General features: G+C 47.1%; 1 protein-coding gene across 1 annotated transcript in view; it reads right to left on the bottom strand.

Annotated features, from left to right (window-relative positions):
- The window catches only part of plxna2 (plexin A2), a 203,666-nt gene that overhangs the window by 150,012 nt on the left and 25,936 nt on the right, over nt 1-27,718 (bottom strand). The window contains 3 exon segments of the mRNA XM_063910249.1: nt 18,677-18,859; nt 23,819-24,394; nt 24,396-25,130. Of these exon segments, the coding sequence (XP_063766319.1) occupies nt 18,677-18,859; nt 23,819-24,394; nt 24,396-25,001 (1,365 nt within the window). The 5' untranslated portion in view covers nt 25,002-25,130.

Genomic DNA, 27,718 nt, shown 5'->3' with positions numbered 1-27,718 from the left:
GGGTAGTTGATGTGTGTGTGTGTCACTGTATAGCCACTGTGCTCACACACCCTCTAAACAAACACATCTCATGTTGCTGGCTGCAGTCTGTATGTTGATGTATTCTGCTCTGATCGATTAGCGGCGCCGGCTCTGTTGTGATTGGGCAACCACTTAGAGATGTCCCGCCCCCTTCAGCCTATCACGTACAATCGGTTGCAGCGCTAGCCAATAGAACTGCGAGTGTTCAACAGTGATCCTACTATGTTCCATAGTAAACAGAGGAGTCGAACGGAGGCGGTTTTCGGGGGATTTTAGCCTCTGCAGGCCATTTACATGCACTAAAACACACTACAGGAGAGGGAAACCCCAAAAAGCAGAATATGGCTTCTTTAAATACACATTTGCTTGTAGTATTTTCGACCTACTGCCATCTTTCAATCCCTCCAGCCCTGATGAAGATGTCTGTCCCACATCGACACACAGCAACCCTCCAATCAACCCGTGCCGTAAGGAAGACAGGTGTGTGTACGCAGGTGTGTGTGTGTGTTTCAAAAGCCTGCGCGTTGAACAATAGAGCCAATCAGTCCGTGCATCAGGCCTGATTAACAGATGAGCTGTGTGTGTGTGTGTGTGTGTGTGTGTGTGTGTGTGTGTGTGTGTGTGTGTTTGTGTGTGTGTGTGCAGCACAATGAGGAGATCAACGCTCTCCTGCATTGTTCCTTCAAAGAGCGAGCACTCGTTCTAAAACAGCGCAGAGAGCACAAGACATAGTGAGCTCTCCACCTCGATACGCAGGAGCAGGACGGGAGGAGTAAAATCCTCATTACCCCCCGAGGAGGAGGAGGAGGAGGAGGAGGAGGAGGAGGAGAGGAAGACTGAAGCTGGATAATGAGCCGGTTAAGGTGGCAGCAAATGTCAGTCCTCCTGTGGCACCGCTACAGGCTATTACCTGGACAGAAAGTCTGCGTCAGCACATTCACACACACACACACACACACACACACACACACACACACACACACACACACACACACACACACACACACACACACACACACACACACACACACACACACACACACACACACACACACACACACACACACACACACACACACACACACACACACACACACACACACACACAGAAGGGTGTGTGTACATACTGGAACTCCCAATAACACGCATTACATTAAAAGCCTAAGTGGATCATGTTGAGCAGGGAGTGTGTGAGCGGCGCGGACACACTCTTTAGTCGTTTTTAATCTTCTTCCCATTGACAGCGGCCGTAATGAGTCAAGAGCTTTTCTGGCTGCTCTCCACTCAGGTGTTGACCGAGCGCCGCCGCGTTGTTAGCCGCTCGGCCCGAGCCGCTTCGACCTTTAGTAAGTTATTCTGAGATCCGTCGAGAAGGATTGCATTTCCCAAAGTGGCTGCGGAGTGAACGAGGACACAGTCTGGAGGAGGGGTGTTGGAGCTAAGCCGCTCTACTGGCTTTAAAAAAAAAGAGCTCCTTTTGTTTGAAATTCAACAACGGACTAATTATCTTCCTCTGATCAAAGACGAGCGGGAGAGATCTGGAGGTGCAAGGACAGTGTGTGCCAGCTAACTTCATCTAGTTAGAGTTAGAGTCATTTATGAGGCACACACACTTCTTCATTCTGAGGCTAAATGCAATATGTGACAGTAGATCATTAAACTTCCACAGGGAGACAGACATTTCTCCATTTGCATACAGTTGTGTTTTTATATGTGCATTGTTTCTGAATTTGCAGCCAATTCTACAAATGGAAATGGTTTGGGATGTTGTCTGGCGTTGGCCTGTCAGCCACCGTACTTCAGGGTGCTTTAATTTAAGAAAGACTTGTTAAGCAGGCTGTCTCTCCCTCTAAGCATGTTTTCCTGGATTAAAAATCATCCATTTTTGGTTGAAATGCACACACATCTCGCACGCTTTCACACCTCCATCCCTAGTGGACCATTAATCCGGCTCCTGTGAAAGAAGCAGAGCCCTCCTGCACTCACTCGAATCTCTCAGGGCCTCCGACAAATAAACTTTCTTTGCTTTTAAATAAAGCCCCGAGCTCTTTGGATTTAAATACATTCTGGTTTCAATGCACCTCTGGGTCCAGCCTGGTGGAGCCGGGCTGCTGCCAATATGGTCCCCGCTGGATTAGGCTAAGGAGCCCGGACACATAATAGAGGGGCCCGGGGAACCATTAAAAACCCATTAATTGTGGAGGTTTGAAGATCCTTACAGCAATGGTATGCTAATGTTTCCTAACGCTGGGCTGAAGGAAGGAGAGGAGAGGAGGGCGAGAGAAACGGTGAAAAAAGTGCTCACTGTGCCAGGTCGCTGCAGCTCCCTCACACACACACACACACACACACACACACACACACACACACACACACACACACACACACACACACACACACACACACACACACACACACACACACACACACACACACACACACACACACACACACACACACACACACAGAGTGAGCAGTGCAGGATAAATGGAGAGAGGAGAGGATGGAGAAACTGCAGCAGACAAAGAGGTCAGTGTTGTGGAAAACATGGAGTCTGACGTTGAAGTGATGCAGTGCAGCGTGCACGGTCTGGGAGAGGACATTTAAGAGAACTCGAAGGGACAGATGGGAGGAGACAAAATCTAAAAAAGAGGAAGAGGAAAAATGAACCAGATAAAAGGCGCAAACTGCCATCTGCATATCGCTGCATCTCCACGGATAATAAAAGCAGCTGATGGCATTTATTGGTTTTGTGGCCAGGTGGTGCAGGGCAGGAGGCTCTGCTTATCTCGGCATTCTTCTGTATGGCAGAGTGGAAGGCAGGAAGGATAAGAGTAATGGATTACATGGAACAGGATTAGTTAAAAAAAAGAGAGAGGGTAACTTCTTAGTTCCAGCTTTGTACATAAAAATAGGGATTACAAAGAAAGTTAGAAACTAAAAAGAGCACGGCTGATGGTGGTGTATCGATATGTAATGGAGGAGTAATATCAGAGTACTATGGGAGTAATATCAGAGTACTATGGGAGTAATATCAGAGTACTATGGGAGTAATATCAGAGTACTATGGGAGTAATATCAGAGTACTATGGGAGTAATATCAGAGTACTATGGGAGTAATAACAGAGTACTATGGGAGTAATAACAGAGTACTATGGGAGTAATAACAGAGTACTATGGGAGTAATATCGGTGTACTATGGGAGTAATATCAGAGTACTATGGGAGTAATATCAGAGTACTATGGGAGTAATAACAGAGTAATAGCAGAGTACTATGGGAGTAATATCAGAGTACTATGGGAGTAATATCAGAGTACTATGGGAGTAATAACAGAGTACTATGGGAGTAATATCAGTATAATAGCAGAGTACTATGGGAGTAATAACAGAGTACTATGGGAGTAATATCAGTGTACTATGCGAGTAATATCAGTGTAATATCAGAGTACTATGGGAGTAATATCAGAGTACTATGGGAGTAATATCGGTGTACTATGGGAGTAATATCGGTGTTACACAGGTGTTATAATGGTGTAATATCGGTGTACTATGGGAGTAATATCAGAGTACTATGGGAGTAATATCAGAGTACTATGGGAGTAATAACAGAGTACTATGGGAGTAATATCAGTATAATAGCAGAGTACTATGGGAGTAATATCAGAGTACTATGGGAGTAATATCGGTGTACTATGGGAGTAATATCAGAGTACTATGGGAGTAATATCAGAGTACTATGGGAGTAATATCAGAGTACTATGGGAGTAATAACGGTGTATGTAGTGTGATATGGCTTTAATAACAACGGAATAGAAAACAGTATTTAATCCATTTTAAGAAATATTTAAATGTCCAGTAAAAAACATCCTATTAGTATTTGTGTTCTCTTTGTTATTGAGGTACTCCAAAAGAAAGTAATCAAGTTACACTACTGTCTGCTGGGAAACGCCGCCTCTTCCCGTCCCGACCCCCGGCTGCCTTCAGAGCCCCTACTTGTTATTCATGGAAATCCACTTGTACATAACGCGGACGTCATTACTCCGATGTGTGGTAAACATGTCACATTACAGCTCAGCGAACATCACGGACAAATCTACTCATCGGCATCAATAACCGCGATGACGAGTCAGAGCCTCAGATGAAGAGGAAGGAGGAGACCGGACTCGGGCCCTCGGGAGCCAGGTGTCTCTCTTTAGTGGAGGCATGTGGAGACTAACGCAGGTTAATGAGCTGCCGGGTCCCCGAGGAGAGGAGCATTATGGGCTGTATGAGATCCCTCTCATCCCTTCATTTGTGTCAGACCCTGGGAGACGGAGCGGGGAACAAAGGAGCGTGTGGAGGAATGGGGAACACAACACACACACACACACACACACACACACACACACACACACACACACACACACACACACACACACACACACACACACACACACACACACACACACACACACACACACACACACACACACACACACACACACACACACACACACACACACACACACACACACACAGAGGTCTGCCAGCCTTTAAAACAATTAAGGTTTGGATGATATTCCCTCTCAAGGTCCCTCTGCCAAGCACAAGGCCCAAATGTGGCAGTAAAGGGAAAGCTTAGCGAGAGCCGGCTTAATCAGAAACAGATTCTCAACGACAACAAACCAACCACACACACACACACACACACACACACACACACACACACAGACACACACAGAGGAAATTCTACACTTATATATACACATATAAAAGCTGGGCAGGGAGGGAAACATCAAATCGTAATGGGGAACAGCCTCAGAGAGGAGGAGACGGAGAGATGTTAGGGTTTTAAATTTAATGTAAGCCCAGGCCGCAGATGTCCTTTGAGCCGGTTTTAAGTGTGTGTGTGTGTGTGTGTGTGTGTGTGTGTGTGTGCTGCGGAGTTGTACTGTAAGGCTGTTACTGCATTCCTCTGTTTGTCTCGCTGCTCTCAGATGTGGGTTAGTCTTTTGTTTGGCTGTCTGGGGCTGCAGCGGCGTATACAAGCCATGAACTCAAAGCGTGCCTCGTCGTCCCCGATGTGTTCTGCTAAGACGCTGCCAAGTGTTTGTTTCGGAGTTGGGTATAGAACTGGAGGATACTGACACGTGCAACAGGGATAAAGAAGCTGAGGAAACGGAGGTGGAGGTGTCGAGATTGTGAGGAGATTGGTCCAGTTTCTCAGACTCGCATTCCTCCCCTGATCCGGCCTAAACCCTGTCTGTTACTGCAGATCTGATATGGAAATAAGAGGCCAGATGGGGGCTTCCACTGGCCTTATAAGGGATTGTGGCTTGGCCTCGGATGGATCACGGGTGAGAAGCCATGGAGAATGAATCGGAGAGAGAGCGGGGAATGAGCACTGGAGGAAAAACAACATGGATTCTCGAGACAGAAACAGAGACTCAAACTGAGACGTTGATCCTCCTCGGATGCTGTTTCAATAATCTCTGGTTGGATCCATCAGGAAAACAGAACCCACTTCCTCCTCGTCCCACTATAGCAAATGTAACAATAGAAGCTGGACCGGTGCGATCCATCCTGCGACTATTGTCTCACACAGAGTCCCAGAGGTAACGGGATTATTCTCCACTTCCAGGAAGAATAACGTCGCCCTTGAGGGAAACTGTAGATGCAAAACTCAGTGAACAAAAGGCTCGACTGATCACACATGAACCCGTGTTGCATCGTCATCTATTTTTCCAACTCCACACAACAGGCTCTGCTTTTTTTGGGGGGGGGTTTCCATTTCCTGTAGTCTGTTATATAGGTGCATGTAAATGGTCTGCAAAGGCTTGAATCCCTGAGTTCCCTCCAGAGAGTTTACTTCCAGATACAGAGCTCCAACACATTGTGGCTATAAGGGGCGGGACATCTCTAAGCGGTCGACCAATCACAACAGAGTCGGCCAGCTAACCAATCAGAGCAGACTGGTTCGTTGGAATTTGTTCTCAGAATTGGACTTTTTTCCCAAAAATGTACTTTAATTTTCAAAATGTACTTTCCTTAAAATGTCACCTCAAATTAAACGTGAATTGAATCAAACTTTCTCTTTCCTTAACATTTCACCTCTTTCTCAGAATACTATTTTTTGTCTCAGATTTTTGAAATCTTTCTCAGAATTTCACTTTTGATCATACAGTAGTTTCACTTTTTCTTCAGAAGTATTAAGATCTCTTTAAGATCCAGACAGCAGCAAGTCTACACATCTTCCATCTCTAACAAATAGCCCTCCTGTTTCCACTGCACCCTGACCAGTAACATCCAAAAGGAGGTTTGCATCGACAGCTAGAGTGCCGGCAGGATCTTGCTTCCTGAGAGCGAGCATCCTCATGCACTTATTGTAAGTCGGTTTGGATAAAAGCCTCTGCTAAATGTAATGCAGCTCTATTTAACAACCACTGTGTTCCATCAGTGTGACCCCCACTTTGTTCTGCCGTGTGTTTAGCACCAATGGAGTCAAGATGTTGAACAGGGGGGGGGGCGCAGCGACCTGCAGGGAAACCTGATCAGCCGCTCTAATCTGATCAGCTGTGTTACACTGTGTCTTACTTAAAGAGGGCAGCACTCCCAGCGCGCAGTAACCCAAACACGGTCCGATCCCCTTACCGCCGAGGAGCCGACACGGTCATCTGATCCCCCCCCAACACACATTCCCATAAACCCCACTACCACCACCACCCTCAAATCCAGCCCAAACACAGCATACCTGCAGATTAATGTCCCCCGACCCGCTTCACTCCGAGCATATTACTCTGAGAACTCCTGACACAAGTGTTTGTTTCCTAATCAGCTGGAAGTGAAAGCCCCCCCTTCATCCCCAGTGTGTGTGTGTGTGTGTGTGTGTGTGTGTGTGTGTGTGTGTGTGTGTGTGTGTGTGTGTGTGTGTGTGTGTGTGTGTGTGTGTGTGTGTGTGTGTGTGTGTGTGTGTGTGTGTGTGTGATGAAACACTCTTGAAATAGAGTGAAATGTTTGAATGTTTGATCAAGCGAGCTTCAGCACACCTCCCTCCTACAAATAATGGAGTGAAATGTGTAAGAGCATCGCACTGGGGCTGGGAATACAGGGAACATTTCACGTCTCGGATATCCAAAATATGCCTAAAAACGGCCCCATTTAGTAAAGAGTCTATCATTTGTATTGCATAAAAGATGGGAAATATCCTTTTTCAGTCAACACACAGTACAGGGGAGTTAAGCAATGTATAAATCATAAATATCCTCAGCAAACACAGAGGATCAATACAGAACAACTCAACACAATAATAAGAAGGATAAACCAATACATAAAACATGTACCAGGATCAACTCATGGTATATCAACTCCTGTATTGTCCAATCCCTTCTGCAGACGGTAACAAAACACACACTACACACACACCTTCAGCTCTATGTTAGAGACACACTACAAGCACATGAGGGAAGCAGCATGCAAATGATGTAGACAAGATCTCTGCTCACTGATATTTAAAATGTAACCAACGCAGGCCTGAAACTAGTTCGTCTGCTAATTCATCCTCACACTGAACACACACTCCTGTACACACACACACACACACACACACACACACACACACACACACACACACACACACACACACACACACACACACACACACACACACACACACACACACACACACACACACACACACACACACTCACACACCCCACTGAGCCAACAGCTGCTTCCAAACAGCGGCTGCCAAATTCACCGAACCCTCAACAAAGACCGACGCTAACACGCTACTCCCAGCAGAAAATGGGGGGGGGTGGCTGTGTTGTGATTCCATCAAATTATCACCTCTCTGTTAATGCAGCCTGACACCCCCCCCCCCCTCCCCCCCATCGGCCCTGACCCTTACCTTCAGTCAGGTTACCGGGGGGCCAACGTGATGTTTTCCCAACCGCTAACCATTACTGTTTAATGGGTAACAGCAGACAGAGCTGACCCCTGACCTCTGATATCAGGACCCTGGTAATGCCCTCTCGGTGATGCTCTCACAATCCCTCCCCATACCCTCCCCTCCTCTCCTCGTCCTCACTCCTTCAATCTCTCTGGACACATTCTGACATATTAGTCCAACAGTTCCTTCGGTATTCCTTGACATTTCCTGAATATTGACCCTTTCTCCCATTGCTCTCCTAACTGTGATTCTTGCAGTCGATTAAATCCATTAGATAGATTTCCTCTACGCTTTCCATCCATTGATTATCAGTTTTTGAGTAGGAGGGTTCATCTTACACCAGCTATTAACAATTATGTGACAAGAAATCCTGTAAATGTGCATTTTGCAACTCCTCTGCACACCTTTATAACGAGTGATGCATGGAGGCCAGGGCTCTTCACACACTGCGATACACACTCTGCAGAAGGATCTGTCCCGTCCCATTAAGACTGCAGCTGCCGGACGGCCGGACTATTAAGACGAGTCGAGGCTGACAGCTCTGTTTCATAACCGCAGGGGGCCACGACCTGACATGCAGCTGTCAGGAGGAAGAGAGGTGTTCTGTGAGGGTGTGTGAGTGTGTGTGTGCGTGCGTGTTTGTAAGTGACGAGCAGGTAGAGGCAGAGTGAAGGGAGATTACCAGTGGCTTGAAATATTATCTCATGCTATTAGTGCTGTATCACTGTTCATTAGGCTGAGGGCTGGACGGAGATGCTTGACAGGCCCGAGGTCAGAGAGATGGAGAGGGAAATAAAGACAGAAGAAATATGGGAAATTAAAATGGAGCAAGAGGACATTTGGGATAATGATGAAGGCCACGATATTTCACTGGCAGAGAGACAACATCCAGGAGGGAAAGCGAGGCGGAAGAGGATTAGGGCAACATGGGAATTACATTATTGGGATCCGACAAAAAGCGATTGAGTTCTGAGATTAAAGTCAGAATTCTGAAAAAGGTGGACTGTTTTTATAAAGTCTGAATTCTGTGAAAGAATCCAAATTTGGGAAAGTTGAATTTCTGAGAAAATCTTGTCCTTGGCCAGATCTCTAAAATAATTTCCCACTTGGCCCTAATCCTCCGCCGTGATGTTTAAAGTCCCACCAAGAAGAATTTCACTCGATTCCTAATTATTATTGCCATAACAGCCATAACACACGATGAGCCAGATGACTGCAGGACGTCAGATAGCATATATCAAAGAAACGATGTGTGTGCGGCCAATAAAAGCCTCCTGTAAACTGTCTCACACACACACACACACACTCCTGATAACTGGAGCTGTCGGTACGAAGCAGCAGACAGAGGAGCAGTAAAGCTGTCTCACTATCAGACACCAACATTAGTCGCTGTCACGCTCACTTTGCCTCCGCACAGACAACAGTTTAGTATATCATCAAAGCCCAAACACTTCTCATTTCGGAGATCTATGGGCGCCGCGCGGCTTGAAAACACACTCGAAATGGAAGCACACATTTGCAAAGTAGATGAGAGCGGCGCTGTTTGGGTTGCTGGTGTAATCTAGGATCATTATGCGTGCTATCAAACACAAAAACAATGCTTGTTTCTGCTCTAACCGCTTCTAATGAGGAGCATCATTACCATGCATGTAAAGTAGGGGGAATTCATCAAGAAGTTCAAAAAGACTCGCTGTGTTGTTGCCACAGTTTCTCTGCAAGTTTACAAAGTAATAGTTTGCTCTTCCCCCCCCCATCCCCCCCCCCCCCGCCGTCCTTCCTATCCCCCTCTTTTATCTAATTCTGGAGCACTCTAAGAGGCGGCCGTAATGAATTGGCTAATCACAGTTATCTGGCCCATTCAAGTTCTTTGTAAAGCAAATCAATAAAGCTTGGCTGGGCTCCAGATATCCACTCTGACAGGCGCTGCTCGCTAATCTATTTCTAGTTTTTTTAAAGATGTTTACTCTTCCTCTGTCCGTCTGTCCTCTTTCTCTCCGTACTTCAGCAAGGTCAGCGGGGAAACCGGAGGAGAGAAAGCTGCTGCCAGCTGGCATCACAGAGGACAAAAGTCAAGCATGGAGCACTTAGAGTTCATTTGACGGAGAGGAAAACGTTCCCTTTGATTGGTAGAGAAGTCATTTTAGCTGAGACTAAAACCCTGGGCCCGTACAACGCCGTTTCCACAGATCAATAAGAGCCACGCAGCCACTGATAAACATTCCTATGAATTTCTGATGCTGTTTCCGTGGTTCCTGGTGCTGGCTGCAGACTAAACAGGAATATTGATAGGCTGATCCCTTGCTTAATGTCTTGGACACATTCTCCTCCGTGTTGCTCTATAAATATTCCAGTGCTGGGACGTGTGGGATGGAAACACTCATCAGAATGTAAGAAGGCCACTTTCTCGCTAAGAGGAAACATTTGGGAATACTCAACCTTATTTCTGTGTAACCGGGAAGACACAGATCAGGGGGAAGTCGGTGGCTTTTGATGTGGCTTCCCCCATCCTAATGCTCCCAACATTGGTTAAAAGACCCACTAAATCCACCACAGTATTTCTCCCAGGCAACAGTGGCAAGATCTACGTCTCCCTTTGCCGTTTCAGCCCCTAAAACACGAGATAAAAAGGTAAATAATGCTGCCATTAACCCACTTTGTCGCCCAATCAACAGGAGAATATAACTGGATTACAGCAGCACGAGGTCTCAAGAGGCTTCAACAACAATTCTTTAATTACAACAAGGTAATTAAATGCCAATAACACATCTTAGACATACAATCAAGCTCTGTGCTGATGCGTTAATGAAGGAGTGTTGCACATGTTTATGCACATATGTGATTCTGTCTGTTGGGACTGTGTTGTCGGCATGCATCGTCTGAATTAAAGCGGCTAAATTAAGCCCGCATGTGTAAAGAAGTCCATCTAGAAATGTATGCACAGCACGAGTATTTGTCACGTGTTGTTGGATGGTGAGGAAAAAGCTTCCTCGGAGACACTGGCAGAGAAAAGAGCGAGCAATTAGGAGGCAGAGAATGGAGAGGGAGGCTGTTTGAATGTGATTAATGAGATCACTGCAGGCGACGCTGTGTCACTGAAACACTGTGAGCGGGAGGGAGAGACCGGTTAGGAAGAGGGGAGGGATGACCAGGCTGTGAGAGGAGAGAGGCAACGAGACACAACGACGGACAGACAGGAAACATATCCAAGGACAGTAGTAGTAATAAAACACAACTGGACAAAAAGACAAAAGTCAGAATTCTGAGAAAAAGTTGGGTTTTTTGTTTTTAAAGTCTGTGAAAAACTCAAAATTTGGGGAAAAAAGGTCTGAATTTTGACTTTGGCCAGACTTCTAAAATTGGGGAGTGAATCTGTGAGAGGGAATGAGACACAGCGACGGACAGAGGGTCAGTCAGAGCAGATATAAGGCCGGGATGAATGGAGGCTCTCCGTCTTCTCTCTGGCTTCACGGTGAAGTGTTTAAAGAAGCAGGACCAGATCTGTGTACTCTAAAGCTCGTACTGTAACGCCTCTTTTTCTGACTTAAGGACACAGCAGCACCCCAAAGGTCACACAGACGTCCCACCGACTCAATGAAACAGCCGGTCGTTAGCTAACCTACATGGTCATCAAACACCAATGGCTTCATGCATGCTTTCTGCAGAGCTGCCGGGATAGGTCTACGAGTGACTATTACACAGCTGAGTGGAATACTGGATTCTGATTGGTCAATTTGGATGTTTCAGAGGTCTGGAAGGAAGGAGAACGGTCTGATCGAATCCATGGATATTTATTCCTGCCTTTTTACCTCCAACATGTGTCCTTGTTGCACCCTTTTCTTGCACTTCTTCTGGGACTGGGATTGGCATTAATTTAGACTATGAAGCCTTTGAATTTTAAATCTTGAGCTGTATGGATTTTGTGTGAATTGCACTGCCTCAATGAATGATAACATTTACTCTATTTTCAACTGATAAGACGGAGGATTTAAGGCTCCAGGCTGCGCTGAACTTCCTCGTGGATGTTCAGTAGACCCCCTGCTGATCAGAGGGTTTTCCCCACAAAGCACAAAGCAGGCCTTCACACAGTTACTGTATTTGTTTGTCATCGTGGTCACGAGTAGTTGGATAGCCTTTCTGTTAAAATGCATGCAGAAGACCCCCTCCTGAGGCTATAAAAACATCTCGATTCCAGATGCAGAGCCTTTGATTTAGTTCTGCAGTTTGTACCGGGAGAGCAAATGTTATTTTACACACTTTCTGCTCGGCTCCCAGCTGTTGTCTCTGGGAATACTGAGGCTGTATTGTTGGCTTTAACATGAGTAGAAAGCTCACAGGCATTTTTGCAGAGAGAGTATTGAAGATTTCTCAGTAACAGATACACATAAGCAGCTGTCATTTCAGCAACAATGCTCCTTGAGTCTCCACGCCACCTGTCTGCTTCTGGTGAACAGGTGTATCGAGTTGGGTGGTGCTGCATTGATTTTGAGACAAGACGGATAAGCTGAGGGACGCAGTGACTTGCTGTGTGGGGGATTAATTGGATTCATTCTGGGACAAAGTGAAGTCGTGGCTATTTATTAAAGAATTCAGTGAGACAAAATAATGGATTCTACCTGGTGGGACCGGAGGCAAAGCCTCGCACTGTAATTGTGTTTTTCTCTTTTCGTGTCGAGGGTTAACACGAGTCGTGCGGTGACAATGAAGATTTTTAATAAAGCTATTATGATGACTAATCCTTTGTGTGTTTGTTTGCAATCCCACGCAGGAGCACTGACGACCGACGGGAAACAAGGAGTGAAGGAGTTCATATCGTACTTCTTATATCATCCTAATGAGGATCAGTGCAACACGACGCTGTCCATTGAACAGAATAAGAACCCATTTATCCAAACGGAAACCAACAGACTGACTATTGTCCAGTTTTAATACGTTGTCCTTGGATATGTTTCCTGTTTCCTCTCGCTCTTTTACCCTGGTCCTTTATGTAGGGGAAATATATTTTTATGAATGCAGCACGGGTGGGAACTTTATACAAATGTTCTACAATCGGATTCAGTTTTTGGGGATGCAGGTGACAGGAAACCGGACGGGATTTCATTCAGTTGTTGAGAGACATCATCCTCAATGCTAGGGAGATCTCCATCTTTGTCCTTTCCCATCCATCCATCTCTGTGTTCCTCTTCCGGCTTCCTCTACCACTAGATCCACAATCCAGAGACCTTTTCACACATGCACTGCAGACCCTGAATTATGTAGACTAAGCTAAAGGTGGCTAATGTTGGGCTATAAAGGAACTACAGCACGGTCACATGACTTCACGTCCCCACCGCTAAGCTAAAGGCGGCTAATGTTGGGTTATAAAGGAACTACAGCACGGTCACATGACTTCAGCCTCTGGGTTGACAGGAAACCGACTCTCAGATCACTTTCCCTCTGAGGGACACCAATGCAGGCACTGAATCAGGGGTGAAGACAGCATAAAGGGTGAGAAAGGGAGGGGAGGTGGGGTGGTTAGCACTTGTCCACCAGGGCCCTGCAGGAGCAGCTGCCTGCATTTACAAGCCTTTCAAGTCCCTGACACTTCATGCCCCATGATCAGCTGCTACCCTCAGCGCACACACACACACACACACACACACACACACACACAGGGGAGCCAGGTGAGTTGCGTTAACCAGTCCAACAGGACGCGTCCGGTTAAACACCTGAACCACCCTTTGAAGTTGTGCCATCAGCTGCCAGGGGCTTCATCCAAACCACTTCCTGATTACTCGTCAGGGCATGATGGGAAGAATTAATTAGGCTGAAAGCAACACATCACGGTCGAAGGCTTGGAGGATAAAGACACGGAAGACTTTTTTCTTTTTTACGGCTGATAAAACCCGGCACTAATCAACCGCTGACACCCATCCAACAACATCATCTGGGGTGTCGGAATAAAGCAAACAAAGCATGTAGAACGGGTCAAAGCACTGAGGGAATATGAGCTTAAAGCAACCTAAGAAATAGCTTTTGGGGGAAATAGATGTCTTTAAATGTTGTATAGTCTCTGATCCCATAGCGATCGCTCTGACGTTGATTTAGCCTCATTGAAAAATGGCTAATATTTCTGGGGTTCTGGTCTACCAAGCAGACATCCAGACCAACACTTCCTTTTTGAGACACAATTCTGCATTTTGAGTTTAGAGACGACACCTACCAACACATTTTTGCACAAGTAGCCATTCTACAAGCTAATTTGATGCTTATACAAAGCTAAATATTTTCAAAACAATATCAAACGGGTTCCCAGATACCAATGCATCACACCCTTTGTTCCCTCTAAGAAGACTTTTAGCGTGCAAAGTGATCGGTCAATACCACCAGGACTTCAAATGGAAACATTTTGGAAGCATTTGCCTCCATATTAGACATGCAGCATCTGATTACAGACCTTTGTTATTACACAATTTGACATATAGACCTCAGGAGGATGCATCCCTGTGGTCCAGCAGCTCCTAACCCCTGATGCTCTGAGCGAATGGAGTCTGCAAATTGCCTCTGACTATCAGGGGAACGTGTGTGTGCTGAGCTTGCTTTAACCTCCCCATTCATCTATTGCCGGGGATGTCTTTCAACATCTGATTGTACATGTGCAGCCATTCCCTCCATCTCCATCTCCATCTCCATCTCCAGCTCCATCAAAGCCTCAGCTCCCGGCCGCTCCTCTCCTCCTTCCCACCAATCCCAGCCCTCACGCCTGTGCTCGAGCACTAAGGAAACCACACACTGCCAATTCCAATTTAGATGATGCAATTCTTGGGTAATGTGAAGCCAGAAGAAAAAAGGCAGAGCAGATCGGCTATCTCCAATTATCGGACTCTCGGAGCTCTGAGGTTGTCTCTCTTTTTGTGGGTTTATGAGAAGTGATTGTGTGTAGACGATGGAGCCTGCTGAGCATCAATGAGAACTAGAGCTAGAATTTAAATAGGATATTAACTCACTAGAAACCCAGTGGAACATTGTCTGCTTGTTCGGCTAACGGTGGACTCGAGGTGTCATTCCGGTCCTGATTGGAACAGGTTTCCATGTAAGTCTGGAATATTGATTTCCCTCCAAGCGGCTTTCTGCTGAGGTGAATGCTGCTGCCCTCCACCATCAATCACCGCCTGCAGGGGAGCCACCCAGAAGTCTACAGACATGTTCTAAAAGCCTAATGACACCTCAAACTGAATATGAGAATCGTCCAGATCTTCAGGTACTAAACGGACTGCTAGTTCCTGAGTAAAGAGTCTGTAATGTGGGACGACTGAGGCTGACACCGGACCAATAATTGGTGAAAGGAAAAGGTAATTTACACTAATATCCAAACAAGAACGTCTTATTTAAGAGACCGTGAGAACTCCTGTCTGAAAGGGCCAGTGCCCAATCCCTCAGAAGAGTTCAGGGACTGTCGCGAGTGCCGGTTGTTCATAACCTGATCACGAACCGGCTTTATGGTTTGGGTGTAATCCGAGTCATTTCACGCCTCCTGCACGCTTTCTGCAGACATATCCTCCTATTTCCAGAAATTATGATACAGTCAGTCTCCTGTAGTCTGGTGCATGTGTGAAAGGGAAAGAGCTGCTTCTCCAGATATTGTCCTGTTCGACGCTACATCACACAGAACCACGCACGCACCCTGTCCACATGATGACAGCGCGTCTGTTCTGCATGCAGTGTTATTGTTTCCTCTATATATGCATCCTCCTCTCCTCAGAGCCTCCTTCCTCTCCCACCCCTCTTAACCCCTCTTCCTCAATCAATCCCCTGCAGGAGCCGGCGACAGGCAGCCAACACCATCCCGCTGCTCAGCCACGCTACGAAGCTAAAGCCGAGGAAACAGCAGCAACATACAGTCTGCAGGGAGGAGGAGAGGGTGATGGAGGGGGAGGAGGATTGAATGGGGAAGCGGGAGAGGGGTGGTGGGGGATTCTTTGGGAAGGGAGCCAATCCAATTACAGGCAGCGGTGCAGCCCTGGTTTCCTTGGCGGCACTAAATTCACATTTCAACGCTGTCTTCCTTCATTCTGCTCTTCTTATTTTTACACAACCTCCCCCTTCCCCACCTGTCTGTCTCCCTCGGTTGCATGACGGTATATCAGCGGAAAAGCATCAAATGGTGTCACCCTATAGCTGCTTCACGCTCAGATCTGAAGGAAGCTGCACCTCCTGCACCCTCAGGAGCTTATCAGCCTCCTGCAGAGCAGTCGGGGCTCAGGGGGGTCACCTGCTGCCTGATACACCTGAGGGGGTGACGGAGTAACGCTCTCATTGTCAGCATGCATATTGCAGACACACATGCACAAAGACCGGTGCACGAACCTGAAGATTTTCTGATAAAAACCTGCCTTATTGAGGATGTAAAACCGACTCGGGTTAGGGGTTAAAGAGTAGTATTTTCTTTCGCTGCTGCCACGATGGGAAACCTTCCTCTCCTCCACATCCAGGTGTGTGCTTGCATGCAAATCACAACCAGCTCTCGTCCAATAACACACCTGCATGCAAATGTGGTGCACAGCTGTGTCAGCGCCAAACAAAGCAGGGGCAAATAACGTCCAGAAAGTTCCAAGCACTGTTCCTCCAGCAAACCTATCAATGTTTGATTAGACTAAAAAAAACGACGATGGCTTCCTCTCACTTTTTCTAGAAACAGCAGGAGAATATTTCCTGCATTTCTCTTCATATAAGCTACTTCAAGATGAAGGAGGACAGATTGTTCTGATGACAACAAATCAGATGATGCTTACTACAGAGGATTGGTTGCATTACCGTCTCATCCTCTCTGTTTCTCCGCTCGTTGCCCTCCTCACACCGAGGTTAATTCCTCCCCCATGTTGGTGTTACTGTGGTTACAGTCATGCCCCTCTTAGGAGTACACAGCGAGGCTATTTTGCATGGTTTCTCAGGAAGCAGAAGATGGGAGGGGGGGGAGGAAGCGGAGAGACAAAAACAAGATGCAAGCGACTGCAACACAGCGGGGAAAACACTCCTTTCTGTCTCGTCTCATTTAAGCGAGTAGAAAGAGAGGGTGGTGAATTATTAAAGCGCTCAAACTGGGGACTACATGGAGTGAACATCTCTTCCACCGCAGCCTGATTGGTGTATCGATTTAATTATGAATAGATGGAGACGAAAATTAACCCCCCCCCAGCACCAGCACTGTTTGTGTTGTGTTGCCACTCCGGGCCGGGAGAAGATGCCAAGAGATGTTTCCAAAACAACTCTCTTTCAAAGTCTTGCTCTGAGCTTCACACAGCTGCTGACAGACTGACTAACCAACCAATGAGAGGCCGGCATCAGCTGACATTAAAACACACAGCGTTAGCATTTTAAAACTGACTGACACCCTTCATAACACCCAGAGAACAGCACTCCTCACCCTGCAGTCCTGTCCTGTCTCATCTCACACCGTGTGTCCTGTGGCTGGGCTGCCAAATCTATCATCATTAACGGGCCAGCAGCCCCTTAACCCCCCCGTGGCGTTTGTATTCTCACACCGAGAGGGGGAAGTTTAGCGCCCGGGCCACAGGCAGAAAAAGGTGCCTATTAAAATGAACGGCTCGGTGCAGCTTACTCCACACTGCGACACCGGAGCTCACTTACCAGGAGCTGACCACTCCTCAGCGCCCTGACAGCCGCCATTAAATATTCAGGAGATACGTTTCTCTGCGGCCATGATCCATCTGGAGCCCGTCGACCAGTCTGTATGCATCACACCGACTCTACTACACGCCTTTAAAGAGTCCTCTCCTGCTGATGTTCAGGTGTATATCAGTATGTAGTGTCTCTACTTTAAAGAGTCCTCTCCTGCTGATGTTCAGGTGTATATCAGTATGTAGTGTCTCTACTTTAAAGAGTCCTCTCCTGCTGATGTTCAGGTGTATATCAGTATGTAGTGTCTCTACTTTAAAGAGTCCTCTCCTGCTGATGTTCAGGTGTATATCAGTATGTAGGGTCTCTACTTTAAAGAGTCCTCTCCTGCTGATGTTCAGGTGTACATCAGTATGTAGTGTCTCTACTTTAAAGAGTCCTCTCCTGCTGATGTTCAGGTGTATATCAGTATGTAGTGTCTCTACTTTAAAGAGTCCTCTCCTGCTGATGTTCAGGTGTATATCAGTATGTAGAGTCTCTACTTTAAAGAGTCCTCTCCTGCTGATGTTCAGGTGTATATCAGTATGTAGAGTCTCTACTTTAAAGAGTCCTCTCCTGCTGATGTTCAGGTGTATATCAGTATGTAGTGTCTCTACTTTAAAGAGTCCTCTCCTGCTGATGTTCAGGTGTATATCAGTATGTAGTGTCTCTCCTTTAAAGAGTCCTCTCCTGCTGATGTTCAGCTGTATATCAGTATGTAGAGTCTCTACTTTAAAGAGTCCTCTCCTGCTGATGTTCAGGTGTATATCAGTATGTAGAGTCTCTACTTTAAAGAGTCCTCTCCTGCTGATGTGCAGGTGTATATCAGTATGTAGTGTCTCTCCTGGGACATGTCTCTATGCTTTAATGATCAAAAATCTCTTTATTCTTTCTCATACTGCACCACCTCTGTTCACCCTCTGTCTGAAACCAGAGCCCAGAGAGTGATTTTAGCCCCTTGCAGACCATTTACATGCACCAAAACCAATATGGAACACACTACAGGGAAGGGAAAACCCCCAAAGAGCAGAGTAGATCCTCTTTAACTGCTCTGTGAGATGTGGAAGAGGGCCTACCTTCTTCAAGCGTCCGCTCTTGGTTCCCACGAAGGCCACGCAGTATCCGTTGTAGACGTACGAGGTGACGGAGGTCATGCGGTCCCGGGTCTCGGTGTACAGAGTGTGACCAGTGACCAGCTGGGACCCCCCGAGGGGCTGGTTGATGTCCAGACCGCAGAACGAGTCGTCGATAGGCACCGGCTGCAGAGAGAGAGAGAGAGGGGGGGGAGATAAAATTGGAGCGCAGGAGGAGATAAATGTGTCACATTAAACATAAAAACCCTGACATGAAAGGCACTGTACGAGCCGGGGGGGGGGGGGGAATACCTCGAGGAGACGTGAGCAGAGAGCTTTATGGAGGAGGACAGGGAGGATGGAGATCAGAGAGGAAGTTGCAGTTTGAGAGACGACGGATGAGGAAGGTGAGGGAGGGGGGTCAGAGCGAGGTGAGTCTCCGCTCCGCTCGGCAGACATGTTTTCAGCTCCGCCTGAACGACTCCACCTTGCTCTCATCGTGGCTCATTACCCCGGTCTATCATCACGCCTCTGCAGGAGGAGAGCACGGCGGGACTGAGATATGCATCGGGGGGGGGGGGTGTTTACCTGTTCATTAGCAAATAATCACCGCCATAAAGTTTCATTACCGCGGGTGTTTGCTGTGATTGTGCGGTGTATCTGTGCAGGAGCGGCTGCAGAGTGAAGGCGTGTGTGGCCTCAAAGCGCCGGGAGGAGGGATACGTCCACACTCCATCTGAGATCACACTGCAGCGTGGTGAGATCATTTGCATTGGTGCATTTAAACGTGGCCAACATCAAATCCAAAAGGGACCTGATAGCTTCTCCCAACCTTTTACTAGCCTGCTCAATATGTTTATTGAGGGACACAAAATAAGGATGGCACGCTTGCACAAAGCACGTCACATATTAGTTATTCAGAAGATAGAGACAGAAGTAGTGAGCCGTGCATACTTCTGATACTTGAAGTACATTTAGGTGATAACACTTCTGTACTTTATATTATTTTGTGCAGAATGTTGGTACTTTAATTTTGATGCTAACACTTTAAATAGATATTTGAAATCAGGACGTGTAGTGGGGTATTTTAAGAATGTAAAATGTGTACTTTTATCCGGATTTTGTCCAAACCACGCAGATATCCCCCTAAAATGTTAAAGTGACACCAGAAAACAATCTCTCTGTGGGTCAGAAAGGGTTTAATGAGTCTAGAGATATGAAGATGGGGTCAGATGTCTGGTCAGACGGCAGAGACAGCTTACGGAGAATAAATAGGGGATGGATATCGGTGGGTCTGCCAGGGGACGAGTGGCAGGCAGCAGGCTGACACTGAGACTGAGATTTCTGATCCTTTCTTAAAGAAACCCGAGCTCTGGATCTATTTGTTGTTGGAGGTGCAATATATGACTCAGCAGCTTGAAGACGTGATGGCACTATTATTTTCAGCTTCTCTCTGATGCAGGATTTTCACCTGAAAGTGGGCGGGGCTTAATTTTGGCGGGAATGCTTTAATTTTCTAGAAATAAACCCTGCTTTTCAAGTCAAATTTCCGAGTACTTCTTCCACCACTGGAGGATTTGAATGATCCTGGAAACAGGGATTTAGATATGGGTCACTTTCTTCTAGCCTTATTCTCCCCTGTTTATATCTATACTCTATAGGTCCCCCTCCCTTGATGCCTGAGCTGTATATCTGTCTCTGCTGAGTGACACTTCCTCTCTCTGCACCATGGCAGTAAAACCTGTCTTTACTGCGCAGATTTCATGAGCGGAACAACAGCAATAATGCTGACAGCAGACAATCGCCTCCGCTCGTACAGTCACAGCCCCCTCTCCCCCCTGCTACACTTCATGGCTTCCCATTGCCTAAAATAGCTCAGAGTGCCGTGCTGCAGTATTTAAAACATGCACTTGTGTTCGTCAAACTCCTTAAAGCTAGTTTTAAACAGACGGGGGGGGGGGGGGGGGGGGAGCCAGCAGACTGAAATGCTCTGCTGGGACGCAGACCATTTGCTCGTGATTATATCTAGATTGTTTAGATGATGTACGCTTGGCAGACTCGGATCCCCTGGAGTCCGCGAGCTTGCTGGAGTTTTTTTCGTACACCTTCCCCCTGCCTTATCGTTGAATCTTCCCGGCAGTGGAGGAAAGTCTCAGGCTGCTTCGTGCAGATTATCTCGAGCCGAGAAACGAAAATAGAGCCTGTGTGAATAATCCTTATCGAACAACGCCGCATTTATTCCATGCAAAGAGAAAGAGTTTCCAGAGGATGCATCACAGGATGTCTCTCCTCTTTGCTCCTGAAGAGTTCATAGGGTGAGCAGCAACGGTAGGATGACACAGAGAAGGCATCCCATCATGAGACTACAGAGACCTCGCGAGACTCCAGATGGCAGCAGGCTGGACCATGAAACTTTGATCGGCTGCTGTGTCTGAATCCCAGCCTCAGCCTCCGCCTGCATGCACGTACACTCAGAGAGACGTGTGCAAAGGGAGTGTGTAATTAAGGCTCTCTGGCTTCCTGCTGTTAGAGACGGCCCACAGGAGAGGCTCAGGTACGTGTGATTTACAGAAAACAAACACCGTCTCTGGGGTCGATCTCACCTTGATTCCCCTCATGGATCTGAGCTCTAAAAATACCGCACAGTGAATACGTTTATTCAGGGAACTCAACATGTGGAACTCTTTAAAGCCGCCACACTGTGCGAGCAAGGGCGGGGGGATTTAACAGCAAGCGGGCGACGCTAGCATGGCTGACATATCGGGTGGTTAAATGTAATTTGTATAGGCTTTAAGAGTTCCTCAGCCATTGACTTGCATCTGCATAATCCATATTATACTGAGGCTGTATTGGCTGCTCACTGGGCACCAGGACACACTCTGCATTCCTTATGTGTGTGGATACAAGGAAAACTGGGAGCAGATGATGTACAATAATGCTGGGATTTGAGCCTTTGCAGACCATTTGTATGCACTACAGAGGGGGAAACCCCCCCCCCAAAAGCATAACAGGGTTCCTCCTATTAGTCCCATATCATACTGAGGCTTTATTGGCTGCTCATTGAGCACCAGGACTTCTTCTCTGTGTGAAAAGACATGAAAAGTGTGTGTTTCTCGGTGTGTAAAGCAGCGTTATTGGCAGCGTGTGTGTGTCTGCAGAATGGAGAGGGAGGGGCAGCATGCCGACATGATGGGGGGCTCTTGTGGAAAAGGAGCTCATTTAAAGTCCCACAGATAGGTAGCATTGTCATCTGCATACAGCCTCATCTATTGCTCCTCCTCCTGCTGATAAAACCCAGAGAGAGGGAGCGTCTCCTTCCTCCTCCTCCTCCTCCTCCTCCTCCTCCTCCTGACGATCACCTCTGACATCGTGCTAATGGGGAATGTTCTGATTTTAATAAGAGTGGTGGATCGAGTGACCCCCCCGGGGGGATTAGCAACAAGGGACGCTGATCAGTGGCTCTCATCATAGCACGGGGTATCATTAACGCTTAAACACACACACACACACACACACACACACACCCACACCCACACCCACACCCACACACACACACACACACACACACACACACACACACACACACACACACACACACACACACACACACACACACCCACACCCACACCCACACACACACACACACACACACACACACACACACACACACACACACTCATCATTAAGACTGAATATTCCTAAATTCCTATTAGCAATTACAGCATGAACGCACAGAGGACTGAACCCTCCTGGGATCGGGGGAATCAAGAAACTTAATTCTACTTGACAACATGCAGCAGATTCATGGCCTTGTATTACACCATTTATCCCCCCACCTCCACAACCCCCTCCCTCCTTACTCCTTTATCCGTCTGTGTGTTTGTTTGTATTTCGCTCGAGGAGAGTTTTATCGCTTTGATGGCGGTGAAGAAAAACACGTTCCCCTCTCCTTTATCTCTCATTCAGACGCACTTGAAAGCGGATCCTCTGTGAGATCAGAGCCGCGAAAACAATCTGACATAATTACATGTAGTGTGTGAGAGAGAGCGATATGCGAGGCGATGAGCGCCGTTTAGCTGCTGTGTTTATTTCCATTACAGTAACACGCCCTCCAAAAACTCCAAACGCTCTGCGGCTCATTGAGAACTTTGGGTCGTTCGGGGAGGAAACAGGACGGGGGTTTCTGGTCGCCTCTCTTGTCCTCTCATTTAGTTGAGAGCTGATTAAATCCCAGACAGAAAACAAGTCCGACTGACCACAAATTGAGCACAAAAACACAAAAAAGGAGCACATAATGACCACCAAAGACACAGAATGACACCAATAAGAGGCATACTAACTCATAAGTCAATGTGTCTTGCTCCTGTGCAGAACTAAACTGTGGGAGAAGTTGCACATCCCAATCATCCACATGCTAAATGCATATTTCAGTGTTCAGCATATGTGGGCAGGTAGTGTACTGTATGCTCATTACTTTAAGTTCTATCTATTTTTCTAATTTTTGGCCAAAAGACCTCACTCACACGAGCTTTGAGTAAAAAAAAAGGACATTTTTGAATTATTTTGAATTATTTTGACTCTTTCTTTCTCAACAATAATCGGATTTTTTTAAGTCGCAGCTAATTCTAACAGTATAGTTGTTCTGATAAATGTGCTGGTATTCAATTGTATGCAAGGTCCTTGTTAAATAAAGACTGAATAATAATAATAAGAACATTTGTTGTGTTATTTTTGTGGCATTTCGATCAAATAACCCCTTATTCCAACGTTCAAACATCCAGAAACAAGTCAGACTTTTCTTTCTTTCACTCTTTTTTCTCCACAATAATCTGACTGTGATTTGCATTTTTAGTTGACATTAATTCTAACAGTAGATATACATATTGAATGTGCTGGTATTTAATTGTATACATGGTCCTTGTTAAATAAAGACATAATAATAATCAAAGGAACATCTTGATGCATTTCCACCGGTGTGCAAAAGTTACGTTTTGAAGCCATTTCATATTTTCGACACCAAATATGCTATAAAGGTGAATAAAACGTGTACCTTTGGTGATCATTGTGTTGTTTGTGTGGCATTTAGACAAAATAACCCCTTATTCCAACATGAAAACATTCAGAGACAAGTCACATTTGACTCACGGCTTTGGTGCACTGCACGTCCTTCCCCAGCAGCCAGTTGAGCTCCAGGTTCCCCTCCCCCTGGTAGCAGGACTGTAGGCGCTCCTTGATGCGGGCGTTGATGTCTCGGATGGTGAAGACGCAGAGCGCAGAGTCGTCGGGCGGCCGGTGGAACTGCTTCTGTCCCTTGGAGAAGATGGTGAATAGCACGTCGTCCTGGGCGCTGATGTTGAGCGCGGCGGCGAGGACGCGGCCCGGCTTCCCGAGGTTAGCCGCCTGCAGCAGCCGGTACTCCACTCCGTTCTTCACACAGCCGATGGGCAGCGACACGTAGGAGTGGAACTTTCGGTCGTCCTTGCAGAGGCGGACGATGCGCGACGTGTAGAAGAGGTCGCTGCTGGAGCCGCTCGACGACATGCTGTTCTCCGGCGTCTCCGGCTGCACCGTCAGGAAGTACACAAAGCCGCCGCTGGCAAAGCCGTACACGTAGTAGATGTCAAAGTGGGACACCAGAGCCAGAGTGTCCGACGGGATCTTGATGAGCGAGGACACGAAGTCCGTGTGCAGCTCGTAGTCCAGCATGGCGGAGGACTCCGGGGTCGCGGGGCAGCTTCCGACTGGAGATGGTGGGAAAGTAGTCCTGCTTCCCGTCAACCGCGGTGCCGATGAACAGGGTGCCGTCCTGGCCCTGTGACGGCACGATGACCCCGTACATGGTGCCCGTCTGGTTCACGCTGGAGAGGTAGTGCTCCTTCTTGTGGGACGGCTCCACTAAGATGAAGAGGTCATCCAGCCGGAGGAGCTTGCAGACCCCCTGGTAGAGGCTGCCGCACGCCAGCAGCCGGTTCTGGGAGTAGTCGATGAGCAGGAGCTTGTTGACGTTGTTGGTGGAGACCAGGGGCTCAGAGCAGGGCTGGACGATCAGGGGGGGGTAGCAGGCCTTGTTGTCGTCCTCTGGACCCGTATCGTGGGACACCAGGAGGGTCAGGTTGCCCGACAGCTTGTAGACACGGTTAACCGCTCCGATGTACAGCGCCCCGGTGGTCTGGTGGACCGTCAGGTGGTTGAAGAGCCAGTCGCGGCGCTCGGGGTGGAAGGTAGTGAACGTCTCGGTGCACAAAGCGGGGGCCGCTGAGAGCCAGAAGCCAATCAGAGCAGCTAGAGCCGCCGATAAAGTCCTGCGTGACGCCCGCCGGCCCTCCATGATTAGCGGGCCTGCGAGGAGACTGGAAGCAGAGAGAACGGACGGCGGGAAGAAGAGAGGAGAACCTTCGCCTTTTTGTTCTGAAGGCTAACGTGCAGGTCAAATATCCACGGGGATCTTCACATGTTTCTGGAAAACAAAACAAAGAGAGAGAGTGTGTTACATATCACTGTATGACTGAGCATCCTGCAGAGGAAGCACGTCTGACTCGAGTGGAAACACTCTTCATTAGCCCTCACTGTCGGAGAGGGTCAGCGGTCATCGTCAGAGCGGAGGAGACAATGACAGGAAACCATCACGGAGCAGAAGAGCTGCCGGACAACGCCGGAGCGAGAGGCCGGTTACAGGAACGGAAATCATCCTGACCTGACTCGCAGTGAGCCAGCACTTCTGACAACTCCACACAAAGCCTCGGAGGAGTCTCGGCAATGAGTCATCAGACTTAAAGAGGCCCTATTACGCTTTATGGGGTGTTTCCCTTTCCTGTCGTGTGTTATAGAGCTGCTTGTGTGCATGTAAATGGTCTGCAGAGGCTAAAATCCCAAAGTTAAACTGCTATTTTTACCTCCGTAACACTGGCTCCAAGACATTGTAGGCGATGGGCTAAGGAGCGGGACATCTCTAAGCACGTTGACCAATCACAACAGAGGCGGCGAGTTAACCAATCAGAGCAGACTGGGCTCTGGTTTCAGACGGAGGGTGAAAAGAGGTGCTGCAGCACAGGCAGTATGAGAAAAATAAAGAGACTCTACATACTGATATACACCTGAACATCAGCAGGAGAGGACTCTTTAAAGTAGAGACCCTACATACTGATATACACCTGAACATCAGCAGGAGAGGACTCTTTAAAGTAGAGACGCTACATACTGATATACACCTGAACATCAGCAGGAGAGGACTCTTTAAAGTAGAGACACTACATACTGATATACACCTGAACATCAGCAGGAGAGGACTCTTTAAAGTAGAGACACTACATACTGATATACACCTGAACATCAGCAGGAGAGGACTCTTTAAAGTAGAGACACTACATACTGATATACACCTGAACATCAGCAGGAGAGGACTCTTTAAAGTAGAGACACTACATACTGATATACACCTGAACATCAGCAGGAGAGGACTCTTTAAAGTAGAGACACTACATACTGATATACACCTGAACATCAGCAGGAGAGGACTCTTTAAAGTAGAGACACCACATACTGATATACACCTGAACATCAGCAGGAGAGGACTCTTTAAAGTAGAGACACCACATACGGATATACACCTGAACATCAGCAGGAGAGGACTCTTTAAAGTAGAGACACCACATACTGATATACACCTGAACATCAGCAAGAGAGGACTCTTTAAAGTAGAGACTCTACATACTGATATACACCTGAACATCAGCAGGAGAGGACTCTTTAAAGTAGAGACACTACATACTGATATACACCTGAACATCAGCAGGAGAGGACTCTTTAAAGTAGAGACTCTACATACTGATATACACCTGAACATCAGCAGGAGAGGACTCTTTAAAGTAGAGACACTACATACTGATATACACCTGAACATCAGCAGGAGAGGACTCTTTAAAGTAGAGACACCACATACTGATATACACCTGAACATCAGCAGGAGAGGACTCTTTAAAGTAGAGACACCACATACTGATATACACCTGAACATCAGCAAGAGAGGACTCTTTAAAGTAGAGACTCTACATACTGATATACACCTGAACATCAGCAGGAGAGGACTCTTTAAAGTAGAGACACCACATACTGATATACACCTGAACACCAGCAGGAGAGGACTCTTTAAAGTAGAGACTCTACATACTGATATACACCTGAACATCAGCAGGAGAGGACTCTTTAAAGTAGAGACACTACATACTGATATACACCTGAACATCAGCAGGAGAGGACTCTTTAAAGTAGAGACTCTACATACTGATATACACCTGAACATCAGCAGGAGAGGACTCTTTAAAGTAGAGACACTACATACTGATATACACCTGAACACCAGCAGGAGAGGACTCTTTAAAGTAGAGACTCTACATACTGATATACACCTGAACATCAGCAGGAGAGGACTCTTTAAAGTAGAGACTCTACATACTGATATACACCTGAACATCAGCAGGAGAGGACTCTTTAAAGTAGAGACTCTACATACTGATATACACCTGAACATCAGCAGGACTTTGATTTAAAGCTTAAAATATCCTAAAATAACTATCATGTTTGACCACAGCCCAACAATGAATAGATATTTGGATGAAAGTGCAACAATAAGGACTAGATAAGCCCTCAGACAGCTCCACAGCAGCATCATTTGTCTCTTGTCTACATCAGCCCCGCTCCCCCCCCCCCCCCGACTCTCTGAGCCACAGAGCCCCGTCCCCAGCAGTTCATTATTCCGGCCGGTGGAAAAGCAAGGCCTGGATCTTATTACTGGAACAAAGTGAGAACAAATTGGAGCCACTCCGCCCCCCCCCTCCCCTCCCCCCGCTCTGTGCTCTTACAGAGACCTTTTAATTCTTCTAAACATTTCTATTATTTTCTTTATTATCCTTTCATGCTATTCATCCTCGGCCGACACGATTAGGCAGCAGAGGGATTAATCTCCAGTGGCCCAACCGTCCCGTTTGGATCTGCACACGGCCCCCTCCCGTTATATTATCAGACCGCTCCATCAGAACCGCAGCGTCG

This window comes from Eleginops maclovinus, chromosome 1 (assembly GCF_036324505.1).
Source record: "Eleginops maclovinus isolate JMC-PN-2008 ecotype Puerto Natales chromosome 1, JC_Emac_rtc_rv5, whole genome shotgun sequence".
In the NCBI taxonomy this organism is placed as follows: domain Eukaryota; kingdom Metazoa; phylum Chordata; class Actinopteri; order Perciformes; family Eleginopidae; genus Eleginops; species Eleginops maclovinus.
The sequence above is the reverse complement of the archived record's forward strand: the minus strand, read 5'-3'. Positions and strand labels throughout refer to the sequence as shown.